The sequence below is a fragment of the Oncorhynchus masou genome, chromosome 8 (assembly GCF_036934945.1).
Source record: "Oncorhynchus masou masou isolate Uvic2021 chromosome 8, UVic_Omas_1.1, whole genome shotgun sequence".
Taxonomy (NCBI): domain Eukaryota; kingdom Metazoa; phylum Chordata; class Actinopteri; order Salmoniformes; family Salmonidae; genus Oncorhynchus; species Oncorhynchus masou.
In genome coordinates this window covers 24,064,037-24,081,478 of record NC_088219.1, presented here as the reverse complement: position 1 = coordinate 24,081,478, position 17,442 = coordinate 24,064,037, and the positions used below count along the sequence as shown (strand labels likewise).

The 17,442-nt window shown below is 41.8% G+C and overlaps 1 protein-coding gene across 2 annotated transcripts in view; it reads right to left on the bottom strand.

Moving 5' to 3' along the window:
- Positions 1 to 17,442, bottom strand: part of arrdc1b (arrestin domain containing 1b) — a 57,240-nt gene that overhangs the window by 14,089 nt on the left and 25,709 nt on the right. For both annotated transcript variants that reach the window (XR_010456335.1, XM_064972016.1), the window contains exon 2: positions 13,721 to 13,831. Coding sequence is in view for 1 of the 2 variants with exons in the window: in XM_064972016.1 (XP_064828088.1) it covers positions 13,721 to 13,831 (111 nt within the window). In the remaining variant the exon portion in view is untranslated. The remainder of the gene's footprint in view (positions 1 to 13,720; positions 13,832 to 17,442) is intronic.

Below are 17,442 nucleotides of genomic sequence, written 5' to 3'. Positions count from 1 at the left end.
TTAAACAAAGTTGATGGGGCTGTATTTCAAATGAGCTCCAGGTGAGAGACAGAGCCTTCTACTGCAGTTCAAGACAGTTGAAAACGCGTACAGCGTTTCTAGCTATGCAACAATATAGAGCAGATGTCTTATAAAGATCTTTTCACCCCCAGTTTGGTACAGTTCGACATATATTATGATGACATTTTGTGATGTTTTTGTTCGTTTTGGAGTTTGGTTAGGATTTTGTAGGCTGTTAGGGCACACAACATGTTTTTCTCAAGGGCCAGCCAAAGTTTGGAAGCTGAAGTCTACGCCCCTTCGTCCACCGTAGGGGTGACATGAGTTTCCGCTTCTTGACAATTCAGCCCGAAACTCAGTGTGGATTCAACATTTACATTTACATTTAAGTCATTTAGCAGACGCTCTTATCCAGAGCGACTTACAAATTGGTGAATTCACCTTCTGACATCCAGGTTCAACATGGCGAATGACAACTTTGCTTGACTGAGGAGGTACAAAAGTACCTTCACCAGTACGATTCTGTCTACTTGGCTGGCTAATGGCTAGCTAGCCTAGCAGCATACTCATGCAGGGAAAGCAAGTAAACTAACTAAACTAAAGATCTAAAGATTTTGATCAAACATCATTTTGTCATAGAAAGAAAATCATAAGCTTACCCAAATTGGTAACACCAAAGTCAAAGTTTAGTAGCAAGGTCCGGTTAGTCAAAATGTTGCAAACGTTTGAGCAGAGATGTGTAACTAGGCCAGGCCTACTCAACTCTGCTCAACATTTCGCAACATTGGTATTGGTATTTTATTAGGATCCCCATTAGCTGTTGCAAAAGCAGCATCTACTCTCCTGGGGTTCAACACAAAACATGAAACATAATAAAGAACATCATTAGACAAGAACAGCTCAAGGACAGAACTACATACACTTTTAACTAACCTGGGGCGGCAGGGTAGCCTAGTGGTTAGAGCGTAACCCACTGTTCCTAGGCCGTCATTAAAAATAAGAATTTGTTCTTAACTGACTTGCCTAGTTAAATAAAGGTAAAATAAAAAAAAAGGCACACGTAGCCTACATATCAATGCATACACACAAACTATCTAGGTCAAATAGGGGAGAGGTGTTGTGCCGCAAAGTGTTGCTTTACCTTTTGTTAAAACCAGGTGTGTTGTTTATTTGAGCAATATGCGATGGAAGGAAGTTCCATGCAATATGGGCTCTATATAATACTGTACATTATTGTAGTCTCGGTTAATGATTTTTGATGTTCATTAATGTTTTGGATGTGTACTAAATAGCCCTCTACTTTTTTATTTTCAAGACACAAACACCAGTGAATGGAGACAGCACCTGGTTTTGTTCTCTGCGTCCCAGCACAGCCTGTTCACCGGCCCAAGCACTACCTCCTACCCCCAGTACTGACTGGTGGTCGGCTCCCAGCCCATCTCCCGCACTGAGTTGCAGTGCAGAATTAGAAACATCTCCATGCTGGACCTGGGAAGCTCTATCCTGGGCCCACCTCCAAGACCTACTCCACTGATGCCTCAGAGCAGCAGCAGTAGTTCTGTAGCAGGGGTGTGAGAAGAAGGGAGAAAACAGCTGCAGACATCACTCACAAAGGCATTGATTGAAGACATATCTCAAGATCTCCGAGCATGTCTTGTTCGCAATGTTGTGTGTCTCACATGTCTGTTCATAAGACACTGTTTTACTATTGTTCCGAAATATTTATATGGCTCATAAATATTTGTATCTACACTCTTGACACTTCATATTTCACCATTTTGTTGTTTACACGTCTGTTCATAGCAGACACTGTTGTACTACTGTTAAGAAATATGTATATTCAGAAATATTTGTAACTATACTGACATATTTTTATTCCATAGACACTTGTTTACATGTCTGTTCTCAGCAGAGACTTTTGTACTGTGGTTTACTTTCAGAAGCAATAATAAAGGTTTATTTGTGTGCTGAAAAAGCATTACTTCATCGCAACACAAGGTGTTTGAATGCATTCTATTTGCGCTGACAGTACAGAAGAGCTGTGCGCCACAGATTTTACTGGCTTTTTTCTACTTGTGGTGTAGTTTAAGCTAATCTAAATTAAAACACAGTGCACACAAAGAACTGGGTCTGTGTGTACATCAAAAATCTTCATCCTTGCAGCCATGATGCCAAATGCATTCTCTGACTCTCCGACAACGAGAATGGTGGTAGTTCCAGGTAGTCATTTCTTTAAACTAATTTTTCAACCACGCCACAAATGTCTTGTTAACTAACTATAGTTCTGGAAAGTTGGTTAGGACATCTACTTGACATGACATCTAAATGACAGAAGTCATTTTTCCAACAATTGTTTACAGACAGATTATTCCACTAATAATTCACTGTATCACAATTTCACTGGGTCAGAAGTTAACATACACTAAGTTGACAGTTTTTTAATTTATTTTTTACTTCACCTTTATTTAACCAGGTAGGCTAGTTGAGAACAAGTTCTCATTTGCAACTGCAACCTGGCCAAGATAAAGCAAAGCAGTGTGACACAGACAACAACACAGGGTTACACATGGAGTAAACAATAAACAAGCCAATAACACAATAAACAAGTCAATGACACAGTAGAAAAAAGAAAGTCTATATACAGTGTGTGCAAAATGCATGAGGAGGTAGGCAATAAATAGGCCATAGGAGCAAATAATTACAATTTAGCAGATTAACACTGGAGTGATAAATGAGCAGATGATGATGTGCAAGTAGAGATACTGGTGTGCAAAAGAGCAGAAAAGTAAATAAAATAAAAACAGTATGGGGATGAGGTAGGTACATTGGGTGGGCTATTTACAGATGGACTATGTACAGCTGCAGCGATTGGTTAGTTGATTGTTAAAGTTGGAGAGGGAAATAAAAGTCTCCAACTTCAGCCATTTTTGCAATTCGTTCCAGTCACTGGCAGCAGAAAACTGGAAGGAAAGGCGGCCAAATGAGGTGTTGGCTTTGGTGATGATCGGTGAGATATACCTGCTGGAACATGTGCTATGGGCGGGTGTTGTTATCGTGACCAGTGAACTGAGATAAGGCGGAGCTTTACCTGGCATAGACTTATAGATGACCTGGAGCCAGTGGGTCTGGCGACGAATATGTAGCGAGGGCCAGCCGACTAGAGCATACAGGTCGCAGTGGTGGGTGGTATACGGTGATTTGGAAACAAAACAGATGGCACTGTGATAGACTGCATCCAGTTTGCTGAGTAGAGTATTGGAAGCCATTTTGTAGATGACATCGCCGAAGTTGAGGATCGGTAGGATAGTCAGTTTTACTAGGGTAAGTTTGGCGACGTTAGTATTAAACATCTCCAATCCAAAATTAAATCTAGAATCAGCTTTCTATTTCGCAATTCTTTGTTGCGAAATATAAAGCTGATTCTAGATTTAATTTTGGATTGGAGATGTTTAATATGAGTCTGGAAGCAGAGTTTACAGTCTAGCCAGACACGTAGGTATTTATAGTTTTCCACATATTCTAGGTTGGAACCGTTCAGGGTGGTGATGCTAGTCAGGCGGGCGGGTGCGGGCAGCGAACGGTTGAAAAGCATGCATTTGGTTCTACTAGCGTTTAAGAGCAGTTGGAGGCCACGGAAGGAGTGTTGTATGGCATTCAAGCTCGTTTGGAGGTTTGTTAGCACAGTGTCCAAGGAAGGGCCAGAAGTATACAGAATGATGTCGTCTGCGTAGAGGTGGATCAGGGAATCGCCCGCAGCAAGAGCGACATCATTGAAAATACAGAGAAAAGAGTCGGACTGAGATTTGAACCCTGGGGTACCCCGATAGCAAATGCCAGAGGTCCGATTTGACACACTGAACTCTGTCTGCAAAGTAGTTAGTGAACCAGGCGAGGCAGTCATTAGAAAAACCAAGGTTATTGAGTGTGCCGGTAAGAATATGGGGATTGACAGAGTTGAAAGCCTTGGCCAGGTCGATGAAGACGGCTGCACAGTACTGTCTTTTATCGATGGCGGTTATGATATCATTTAGTACCTTGAGCGTGGCTGAGGTGCACCCGTGACCGGCTCGGAAGCCAGATTGCACAGCGGAGAAGGTACGGCGGGATTCGAAATGGTCAGTGATCTGTTGATTAACTTGGCTTTTGAAGACTTTAGATAGGCAGGGCAGGATGGATATAGGTCTGTAACAGTTTGGGTTTAGGGTGTCACCCCCTTTGACGAGGGGGATGACCGCGGCAGCTTTCCAATCTTTAGGGATCTCGGACGATACGAAAGAGAGATTGAACAGGCTGGTAATAGGGGTTGCAACAATGGCGGTGGATAGTTTTAGAAAGAGAGGGTCCAGATTGTCTAGCCCAGCTGATTTTTATGGGTCTAGGTTTTGCAGCTCTTTCAGAACATCTGCTGTCTGGATTTGGGTGAAGGAGAAGCTGGGGAGGCTTGGGCGAGTAGCTGCGGGGGAGGCGGAGCTGTTGGCCAGGTTTGGAGTAGCCAGGAGGAAGGCATGGCCAGCCGTTGAGAAATGCTTATTGAAATGTTTGATTATCATGGATTTATCAGTGGTGACCGTGTTACCTAGCCTCAGTGCAGTGGGCAGCTGGGAGGAGGTGCTCATGTTCTCCATGGACTTTACAGTGTCCCAAAACCTTTTGGAGTTAGAGCTACAGGATGCGAATTTCTGCATGAAAAAGCTAGCCTTTGCTTTCCTGACTGACTGCGTGTATTGGTTCCTGACTTCCCTGAACAGTTGCGTTATCGTGTGGACTATTCGATGTTATTGCAGTCTGCCACAGGATGTTTTTTGTGGTGGTCAAGGGCAGTCAGGTCTGGAGTGAACCAAGGGCTATATCTGTTCTTGGTTCTGCATTTTCTGAACGGGGCATGCTTATCTAAGATGGTGAGGAAATTACTTTTAAAGAATGACCAGGCATCCTCAACTGACGGGATGAGGTCAATATCCTTCCAGGATACCCGGGCCAGGTCGATTAGAAAGGACTGCACGCAGAAGTGTTTTAGGGCGCGTTTGACTATGATGAGGGGTGGTCATTTGACCGCGGGCCCATAGCGGACACAGGCAATGGGGCAGTGATCGCTGAGATCCTGATTGAAAACAGCGGAGGTGTATTTGGAGGGCAAGTTGGTCAGGATAATGTCTATGAGGGTGCCCATGTTTACAGATTTAGGGATGTACCTGTTGGGTTCCTAGATGATTTGTGTTAGATTGAGGGCATCTAGCTTAGATTGTAGAACTGCCCGGGTGTTAAGAATATCCCAGTTTAGGTCACCTAACAGAACGAACTCTGAAGCTAGATGGGGGGCGATCAATTCACAAATGGTGTCCAGGGCACAGCTGGGAGGGGAGGGGGGTCGATAGCAGGCTTCAACATGAGGGACTTAATTCTGGAGAGGTTCATTTTTAAAATTAGAAGTTCAAACTGTTTGGGTATAAACCTGGAAAGTATGACAGAACTTTGCAGGCTATCTCTGCAGTAGATTGCAACTCCTCCTCCTTTGGCAGTTCTATCTTGACAGAAAATGTTGTAGCTGGGTATGGAAATCTCAGAATTGTTGGTGGCCTTCCTAAGCCAGGATTCAGACACGGCAAGGACATCAGGGTTGGCGGAGTGTGCTAAAGCAGTGAGTAAAACAAATTGTGAAGTCAGCCAAGACCTCAGAAACTGAATTGTAGACCTCAACAAGTCTGGTTCATCCTTGGGAGCAATTTCCAAGCGCCTGAAGGTACCACATTCATCTGTACAAACAATAATATGCAAGTATAAACACCATGGGATCACGCAGCAATCATACCACTCAGGAAGGAGACGCATTCTGTCTCCTAGAGAGAAACGTACTTTGCTGCGAAAAGTGCAAATAAATTCCAGAACAACAGCAAAGGACCCTGTGAAGATGCTGGAGGAAACATGTACAAAAGTATCTACATCCACAGTAATACGAGTCCTGTATCGATATAACCTGAAAGGCCGCTCAGCAAGGAAGAAGCCACTATTCCAAAACCACCAGAAAAAGCCAGACTACGGTTTGAAACTGCACATGGGGACAAAGATCGTACTTTTTGGAGAAATGTCCTCTGATCTGATGAAACAAAAATAGAACTGTTTGGCCATAATGATCATCGTTATGTTTGGAGGAAAAAGTGGGAGGCTTGCAAGCTGAAGAACACCATCCCAACCGTGAAGCACTGGGGTGGTAGCATCATGTTGTGGGGGTGCTTTGCTGCAGGAGGGACTGGTGCACTTCATAAAATAGATGGCATCATGAGGAAAGAAAATTATGTGGATATATTGAAGCAACATCTCAAGACATCAGTCAAGAGATTAAAGCTTGGTCGCAAATGGGTCTTCCAAATGGACAATGACCCCAAGCATACTTCCAAAGGTGTGGCAAAATGGCTTAAGGACAACAAAGTCAAACTATTGGAGTGGCCATCACAAAGCTCTGACCTCAATCCTATAGAACATTTGTGGGCAGAACTGAAAAAGCGTGTGCGAGCAAGGAGGTCTACAAACCTGACTCAGTTACATCAGCTCTGTCAAGAGGAATGGGCCAAAATTCATCCAACTTATTGTGGGAAGCTTGTGGAAGGCTACCCGAAACATTTGACCCAAGTTAAACAATTTAACAGGCAATGCTACCAAATACTAATTGAGTGTATGAAAACTTCTGACCCACTCGGAATGTGATGAAAGAAATAAAAGCTGAAATTAATCATTCTCTCTAATAATATTCTGATATTTCACCTTCTTAAAATAAAGTGGTGATCCTAACTGACTTAAGACAGGGTATTAACCTCTTGAAACTCTGGGGGCGCAATTTCATTTTTGGATGAAAAACGTTCCCGTTTTAAACAAGATATTTTGTCACAAAAAGATGCTCGACTATGCATATAATTGATAGCTTTGGAAAGAAAACACTCTGAATTTTCCAGAACTGCAAAGATATTGTCTGTGGGTGCCGTAGAACAGGAGCTACAGGCAAAACCAAGATGAAACGGCAACCAGGAAATGAGCAGGATTTTTGAGCAAGACATGTGAGCTTTTTGTAGCCAATGTGAGCAAGACCTTTAAACATATCAACATTCACTAGGCCGCGGGGCCAGACGGATTACTAGGATGTGTACTCAGAGCATGCGCGGACCAACAGGCAAGTCTTCATGGACATTTTCAACCTCTCCCTGACCGAGTATGTAATACCTACATGTTTCAAGCAGACCACCATAGTCCCTGTGCCCAAGAAAACAAAGGTAACATGTTGGTAACCATAAAGTGCCTTGAAAGGCTGGTCATGGCTCACATCAAGACCATCATCCCGGAAACCTGAGACCCACTCTAATTTCCATACGCCCCAACAGATCCACAGATGACGCAATCTCAATCACACTCCCCTTTCCCACCTGGACAAAAGGAACACATGTGAGAATGCTGTTCATTGACTACAGCTCCGTGTTCAACACCATAGTGCCCACAAAGCTCATCACTAAGCTAAGGATCCTGGGATTAAACACCTCTCTCTGCAACTGGATCCTGGACTTACTGACGGGTCGCCCCCAGGTGATGAGGGTAGGTAACAACACATCCGCCACGCTGATCCTCAACACAGGGGCCCCTCATGGTAACCTGCTAGGTTAACATCCAATTGGCGACAGGTTATATATTCAAAACTCTACATAAAAACAATATGCACATTTTCCTACCAGAGATGTGTTTCCATCAAATTAAGTTGTTGCAGATAAAAGGCTGCGCATGATGGTGTAGCACACATAAACATACATTTTGTGGTTAAATTCCCATGTACTGAATAAAAAATACAAGTTAAATGGGTTACCATCGAATTTCCAACTCCACCGATGATTTTCTCACCAAAATGTTTTGTTTTGCTACAGAACTGTATCTGCACGCTGCTGACTAGAGCACACCTATAGCCTACATGATGAGATTAGTACGGACAAAAACCATTTTTATTTGCCTAACGCAACCTAGCGTCGATGATCATTGTTACCAGAATAAAACCCTTAAGATGTATTGTAAAGGAGCCTCAAGCTCATCACCTTGCACTTTCACCACCCTGTGATGTTCATCATAACTTATTTCATCTGTAGCCTAATAAACTGCATGCTTTCCAGACGTAGTGGGAGGATCACACAAGGTGACTCCATGTTTACTTCCATATGATGGTTAATATATCCATATTTTCGCATAAAAGCATTTCCCTCAACATTTCATATTACCGACACAAAAAGATCCCACTTTGTCTAGCATATTTAGTTTTTTCAGATTTTTTTTATCTGACATGTACTTTACTTGCATAAAAAGGTTGGATGGAAACCTGGTTACAGAATCACTTGTTATTTGTTCCTAAAAACCCAAAGCCAGCAATAGAGGCCTTTAAGACACTTGTACAGGAAATTTGCACTGATGCACTGACTACTGGGAAAGAGATGAGATGCAAACACCTCTTCACAGCTTGGCTAAAGATGACTGACAGCTTACCGCAGTCACACACACACACACCACCCTACCATCTGCAGGATATATCTGAGGGTCACATGAACAGAAGTAGCAGAGTATGGGAGGGTACGCTGCCTCATCCCCGTAACCCCCCTACATGTGTGGCTGGCATACCACATTAACAGTCAGCCACAGTGGCCACACATGTCCCCTTGTGTGGTTGGCCACCGCTGTACCCTTCCCTGTCTCAGTGTCCCTACTGTGCCTGTGTCACATAACCTAGAGGCAGAGGAGCCCATTGTTGGGAGGAAAAATGGGATAGGAAAAAAACATTGAGATAAAAAGGAGGAGGATGTGAAATTAATTATTTATGACTTCAGTTTTGGTGTGTGTGTGTGTCAGAGGTGTTGGGATAGTTAAAAGTGCTAAATAACACAAACCCATCCAGTGATTATTCTAATAATCTCTTGGGATGTTTACGTGATGGATGTGTGGTATAGGATTGGTACACACATTGGAATTCTACAAAGAAATGAAAACAAATAAGGTGTCACTCTTAAACGACCTCCAACATATTTGTATGCATGCATGCTAGAACATCTACAATCACTGTAAAGGCTTGTGCTTGAGTTTGTGCATGCCCCCACCTATTTGTATGCAACATGCACAGCCAGTACTTGGATTCCACCTGCTTTCAGCTCTCGGAAATGGTTGTTCTTTGATCTAAGAATAGTCCTGGATTTCACATGCTTCTGTGAGGCTAAATTACATCAAAAATATTAAATCAGCTCTATTGACTGGAATTTTGAGCAGCAAAGACATTCAAGAGCATCTAATTAAATTCCCCTTAACTGATCCAATGAATTGACAGAACATTACAAACACTAACTAGGACATAAAACAAACAGGCATGGAACTGATCTGTCGTTACACAACTGAGTGTTAATGAGACAGTAATTAATATTGACTGCAAGAAATGTCTATTAGACAAGTAGTAATATGGCCAGCCAAATATGACTAGATTCATATTTGCAATTCACAATCTGTGATCACACCAGCATCAATAAATACTGTATAAATAAATAACTGTTTGATAGTTTCACATCACACTCTCCTTCAAATTAGTGGACTTGGCTATTTCAGTCACACCCGTTACTGACAGGTGTATAAAATCGAGCACACGGCCATCCAATCTCCATAGACAAACATTGGCAGTAGAATGGCCCATACTGAAGAGCTCAGTGACTTTCAAAGTGGCACTTAGGATGCTACCTTTCCAACAAGTCAGTTTGTCACATTTCCGCCCTGCTAAAGCTGCAACACCCGTTCCAAACTGCCTCTGGAAGCATCGTCAGCACAAGAACTGTTCGTCAGCAGCTTCATGAAATGGGTTTCCATGGCCGAGCAGACACACACAAGCCTAAGATCACCATGTGCAATGCCAAGCGTCGGCTGGAGTGGTGTAAAGCTCTCTGCCATTGGACTTTGGAGCAGTGGAAATGTGTTCTCTGGAGTGATGAATCACGCTTCACCATCTGGCAGTCCGACAGACGAATCTGGGTTTGGCGGATGCCAGGAGAACACTACCTGCCCGAATGCATATTGGAGGAGGAGGAATAATGGTCTGGGGCTTTTTTTCCTGATTTGGGCTAGGCCGCTTAGTTCCAGTGAAGGGAAATCTTAACTCTACATCATACAACAATTCTGTGCTTCCAACTTTGTGGCAACAGAATGGGGAAGACCCTTTCCAGTTTCAGCATGACAATGCCCCTGTGCACAAAGTGAGGTCCATAAAGAAATGGTTTGTTGAGATTGGTGTGGAAAAACTTGACTGGCTTGCACAGAGCCCTGATCTCAACCCAATTGAACACCTTTGGGATGAATTGAAAGGCAGACTTTGAGCCAGGCCTAATCGCCCAAAATCAGTGCCCGACCTCACTAATTCTCGTGGCTGAATGGAAAGTCCCCGCAGCAATGTTCCAACATCTAGTGGAAAGCCTTCCCAGAAGAGTGGAGGCTGTTATAGCAGCAAAGGGGGGACGAACTCCAAATTAATGCACATGATTTTGGAATGAGATGTTCGATGAGCAGGTTTCCACATTCTTTTGGTCATGGAGTGTATTTGACGATACCCAATAGCACATTCACACAAACACAACACGAGGGGGCGGCTCAGTGGGTTGTTGGAGAAAAGTGCTTGCAACACCAAAATTATGGGTTAATGAATCCGTATGGATATTGAGTATATTAATATACAAGGAAAGTCTATGGAGTATACTGGAAGAATGAAGACAGAAAGAAGGAAGACAGAGTTGAATAGACTGCTCTCTAGTAACACCTCCCAGCTCTGTGAAAAATCATGGAGCCTATAGGTGAGAGAGGCAGAGTTAAACATTAAGCAACATAGTAGTGGTGTGCTAACCTAACCAGCATGGATTATACCCAGTTGTCTGTCCCGACAGGACCAACAAAAATCTGTCTATGTTTGGTTGAGATTTGGTCTGGTCTGGACTGGCCTTGATTTGGCCCAAACATAGACGTCTATAATTGGTTCAGATTTGGTCCGGACCAAATCAGGTTCGGACCAAATCATAGACAACCATGTTTCACAAGTTTGAACAGAACAGTACATCATAGTATAGTACATTACAGTACACAATAAAGAAAAGTAGAATATAGTACAGTTATGTACAGCAGAATAAAGTATGGTGTACTGTATTGTACCAAACTTTACTCTAATGTACTGTACTCTTCTATAATGAACTAAACTAAACTGTACTGTATTCTTCTGAATTAAACTCCACGGTACTTTACTGAATTAAATTATACTGTACTGTACTCTACTACACTCTACTCTACTGAATAAATTTGATGACTGTCCTGTACATGACTCTAATGTGCTCTACTGTACTAATCTGTGCCGTACTATAATGTGATGTTCAAAGTTGTGAAACATAGCCTAGAAGTATATGATTTGTTCAGATTTGGATCTGGTCCGCACCGACCAAATATGTACTTATTTGGAGGTGGAGCTCATCACAATAATACCCAGCATGCTTTGTAAGTGTACATGTTGGTCATTCAGCAGACGCTATTATCTAGAGAGAGACTTAGTCAGTCAAGCGCATTCAACTAAGGTAGATAAACACCAACATAAGTGCATGTGACAGATGGGAGTAATAATAAATATTCTGTTGTAATCTTCAATTGGCTCATTTGTCCTATATTAAAAGATACTTCAGAATTTTGGCCATGAATCCCTTTACCTACTTCCCGAGAGTCAGATGAATTCGTGGATACCATTTTTATATCTCTGCTTGCAGTTTGAAGGAAGTTGCTAACGAGAGTTAGAGCAATTGCTTACTAGAGTTAGCGCGATGACTCGAAGTCTATGGTATGAGCTAGCATGCTGGTAGATACCGTAGACTTCCAGTCATTGCGCTTATGCTAGTAAGCATTGGCTCACAAAATAGCCTCTAACTTTATTCAGTAGAAGTAGATAAAAATCCCAAAGTATCCCGTTAAGAGGCATGAAAAATGATTATTTTGATATAATGCTTACTGCGTTGAAAATATATGTGTAGTTGAAATTTGGCCATAGAATCGATGACTGAAAAATACATATTTTCAACATCTGTAAATTACGTATTTTCAGGACGTAAAAAGACATATTTTCCAGATGTTGAAAATACGTCATTTACAGATGTTGAAAATTCTATGGCCAAATTTCAACTACACATATATTTTTTTTGGAAGTCATATTTTTTTTTCAACGTTCAAAATGTTCAACATCTGTAAAATACATATTTTCACCTTTCACTCAGTACCTAAAATGACCTGACGTCAATGTCAAATACTCGTTTTGCTTACTGGGCATGCTCCACAGCTCACATACAGCATAGCCAGGCCTGCCTGGGTTTAATGACTTCCAGTACCAGTGTGTTGTTCCACTCAAATCTACATTCTCAACAGGTTTCACCACATATTCACCACAAAAAAGGTGCACCTGTTGCTCACAGGAAGCAACTTAACTGGGTTCTCCATTAAGGCCTCTCAGTATGACTATAATGAACATGTGTCTAACTTGCACCGTTATGCGATTATTAAGAGACTAGATAGCTAATCCTGGCAACCAATATTCTAGCATTCATTTAGAGGCAACTATCAATAGACCTACTAAAATATAAGCGTTTAGTCAATCAAAGAATTACTCTGTAAAACGAGGAACGCATTTACTCAATTCAACTAATAGAATGTATTAGTCATAAAATAATTAACACTCAGAACAATTACAGTGTACATGAAATACTTGATACATTACTATCAAGGCACAAGGCGAGACCCAAATGCAGACACAGGAAGCAAATGGCTGGAGTCTTACAATGTTTATTCATCCAAAGGGGTAGGCAAGAGAATGGTCGTGGACCGGCAAAAAGGTCCAAACCAGATCAGAGTCCAGAGTGGTAGACAGGCTGGTCAAGGCAGACAGAATGGTCAGGCAGGTGGGTACAAAGTGGTAGACAGGCTCATGATCAAGGCAGGCAGAATGGTCAGGCAGGTGGGTACAAAGTCCAGAAACAGGCAAGGGTCAAAACCGGGAGGACTAGAAAAAGGAGAATGTAAAAAGCAGGAGAACGGGAAAACCTCTGGTTGACTTGAAAACATACAAGACGAACTTGCACAGAGAGACAGGAAACACAGGGATAAATACACCGGGGAAAATAATCGACACCTGGAGGGGGTGGAGACAATCACAGGGACAAGTGAAATAGACAAGGGTGTGACAATTACAGAATAACACAGAGTAAATGACTATGAATGTTCTACACCAGAACACCACCACAAGACCATCGGGAGACAAACAGACGGGTTCTGTGGAGCACAGCACATCCCTTCTCTTTATCAGCAATTGTTAGGTACAGCCACGTTCGCAGACAGAACATTTAGTACAGGAAGACCCCTGCAGGGACCTATTACTTCAGCTGATTGGCAGTTTCAGTATTTTGTCTCAAGAGGTGTGTAAAATTGCAATTATACTTTAGAATGGTCACCACTATAAAAAAGTTAAAAACCGCTCTTTAGGACAAAAACCTAATCGAGCGGCAGAATGCTACATTATTTTCACAGCATTTTATAATTCAACAGAGATGAAGAGGGCTGCAACTCGACCAGCCTCTATTTAGATTCTCATTCTATATGTTATACTCTATATATTTTGTATCAGTAGCCCCAAAATGGCTTCCATAATCCTCACCTTTGTCAGCTACAGACAGTGTGCTGCTGAAGTATTGCTCTTCCAGTGTCCACGACGTGTCGTTCATTTTGTTGGAGACCCCACATGATCCCAGGCAGTTCACCTTAATGGCTGGAATGGAAAGAAAGAAAAGATTCAATCAACTGTGCAGTTAACTAACTTTATCTATCATTCATAGTTCTCTAAAATGGGTGTTTCCATTATGAGTTTTTCTATCTGTCATGAGTTGGTATAAAAAAAGCCCACATATGGATGCTATAAACACCAAATAGCAGGGTTTTCAATGAATGGTGTCTATAAATATGTTTTGCTGTTGACAGGAAGCCACGTGTTCAACATGAACCCCTTTAAATGAAACCCTTGGCCCTGGTGTGCTCACTGTGCTGTGTAAAAATAGCAGCACTAAACATTCAATAGCGAGGGGTTTGTAGAGTGATCTGTATCATAGACTAGAATAGCCTCACCACTCACCTGTTCGATGGGGCTATTGAATATGTTACTAAGAAGCTAATGCAAGTAAATTCCAATTTCTAGCCTATAATCGGGGAAGCCAGCCACCCTTGCCCTATCGGGATAGGCAGACTCTACATCAAACTTCAGATAAACCCGAACTTTTCTGGGTAATATTATCATTATGTAAGTAAAGGTCAACCTAGACGTGTTCCAGGAGATTTTTATCATGTTTAATGATGTAGCATACATGCAGCCACTACTAATCTATGATAAGCTCCTATCTCTCCCCAGAGGGTTAGTGTGATCCTCAGAGGGATCTGAGAGTGACATCATGATCACACCGCACACAGCAGACACAACACATGTGAAGTGATGTATGGAGAGGCTCTGTGTGGTTTAAGGACCGCTGTGTTGAGTTCTATACTAGGCTTGGGTGGTAAATTGTATATTGGGGTATTTGGAAAACTTCACAGGATGGTTTTTCCAATTGCGTCAATACTGTCAAAACAATTTCTTTGAAGTTGTTCAATACATTTTAATATTTAAGGCTACTTTTTAAGCTAATAAATATGTAGTGTCAACTTGTGCAATATGTTAGGAGATAAAGCAAATTCCATCCTTCATTTCATTGGTCACATTTATTTTACAATATGAAGCTTACAGTAGTTCCCCAGAACAGTTGAGCCAGTCATATGTTTTGCTGTAAAAAGCACAATGGGTTAAATTTGGCCATTACCAGCGGCTGCTGCTGCTGCTGCTGCTGCTGCTGGGTAGGGTGGCTCTATTCTCTCTTGGTTGTAAATAATCGAACAAAACAGACACTTGATTGTATTGTGTAGTTAACAGATGGAGAATGTGGAGGAAACAGCGAAGAAACAGTATCAGTGTTTTCCAATATTCATATGAAACAAGTGTCGAATGGGGACCATTTTGTGTCCAATGATTGTTAGAAAAATCCATTCTGGAAAAAAAATTCTGGTTGGGTAAACCTGGGGGATGCTCTAAAGCCCAATTCACCACACAGCACTGCATTACAGCACATGTCAATGGCTGTAGGGGCAGCAAGTAGCCTGGCGGGTAGGACCATTGGGTTAGTAAGTGAAAGGTTGCTGGATCGAATCCCCAAGCTGACAAGATACAAATCTGTCGTTCTGAGCAAGGCAGGTAACCCACTGTTCCCTGGGCGCTGATGACATGGAAGTTGATTAAGGCAGCCCCCTGCACCTCTCTGATTCAGAGATTTTTCAGTTGAATGCATTCAGTTGTACAACTGACTAGATATCCCCCTTTCCCTGTAGTCAGAGCTCTGTCTCTCTGTCCATATCTCTCAGAACTGAAACCTTTTGATAATGTGCAGTGGAACACCATGTTCACACAAGGTCACACTCCTCCACCCTTATAGCATCATGTTCCCTCATGGCCTCACATTGTCAAAAATGGAAGGAGAGAGAGAGAGGTTAGAGATGGAGAGATCTGTACAGGGAATGGAAGTGGTAGCATATTACACTGCGCAGTTATGGACTGTGTGACCGAATGACACACACAAGTAGAAGATAGCTCGCTAACTCTACTGTCACCAGTGGAGGGGAGCCATCTCTAATCTGCTAACCCCACCACCACAGCAGACATACTGACTGTAAGGCAGCACATGACTTCCTGTGTCAGCAGAACTATATGCCTTCATACACCTACCAGCAGTGCCTACAAGAATCACTCACACATAGTAATGTTAACAGAAGTTTAGCAGTCTTGAGCCATCCCTTATCAGACCACACATAAAGTATTTACAACCTCTGAGCATCAAACAAACACAACAAATGATCAGAGAGTGCATTGCTGGTTGGGAGAGGGAGAGACTAGAGCGAGTTCTGACTCAGTGTCTGTCTTTGTGTTCACTCTAATATGCTGGAGTCCTTCCAAGGCCTATTCCACGGTTCAATAAGTGTAGGAGAAACATGTCAGTAAGCGTGGAGAACACCGGCTCCATTTATTAGTTTCAATTTTCAACGTTTATTCTCCCTGTTCACAGGATACAGATTAAAGCTGATCTCCAAAGGATCAGCCAGCGTAGGCTACTCCAGTACTGTAAGTGTTCATATGATCAGGACCTTGACAAACATGGATGGTTGTATCATAATTAGAGGTCGACCGACTACGATTTTTCAACGCCGATACCGATGCAGATTATTGGAGGACCAAAAAAGCCGATACCAATAATGTAATAATGACAATTACAACAATACTGAATGAACACTTTTATTTTAACTTAATATAATACATAAATAAAAATCTATTTAGTCTCAAATAAATAATGAAACATTCAATTTGGTTTAAATAATGCAAAAACAAAGTGTTCGAGAAGAAAGTAAAAGTGCAATATGTGCTATGTGAAAAAAGCCAACGTTTAAGTTCCTTGCTCCGAACATGAGAACCTATGAAAGCTGGTGGTTCCTTTTAACATGAGTCTTCAATATTCCCAGTTAATAAGTTTTAGGTTGTAGTTATTATAGGAATTATAGGACTATTTCTCTCTATTCCATTTGTATTTCATATACCTTTGACTATTAGATGTTCTTATAGGCACTATAGTATTGCCAGTCTAATCTCGGGAATTGATAGGCTTGAAGTCAAAAACAGCACTGTGCTTCAAGCATTGCAAAGAGCTGCTGGCAAACACAGGAAAGTGCTGTTTGAATGAATGCTTACTGCTCGATCAGACTTAATTATAATATAATAAACACACAGAAATACGAGCCTTAGGTCATTAATATGGTCAAATCCGTAAAAACTTATTTTGAAAACAAAACATTTATTCTTTCAGTGAAATACAGAACCGTTCCGTATTTTATCGAACGGGTTGCATCCATAAGTCTAAATATTGCTGTTACATTGAACAACCTTCAATGTTATGTCATAATTATGTAAAATTATGGCAAATTAATTACGGTCTTTGTTAGGAAGAAATGATCTTCACACAGTTTGCAAAGAGCCAGGCGGCCCAAACTGCTGCATATACCCTGACTCTACTTGCAAAGAACGCAAGAGAGGTGACACAATTTCCCTAGTTAATATTGCCTGCTAACATGAATTTATTTTAACTAAATATGCATGTTTAAAAAAATACTTGTGTATTGATTTTAAGAAAGGCATTGATGTTTATGGTTAGGTACATTGGTGCAACGACAGTGCTTTTATTTGCGAATCACCCGTTTGGCGAAATAGGCTGTGATTAGATGATAAATTAACAGGCACCGCATTGATTATTAGCA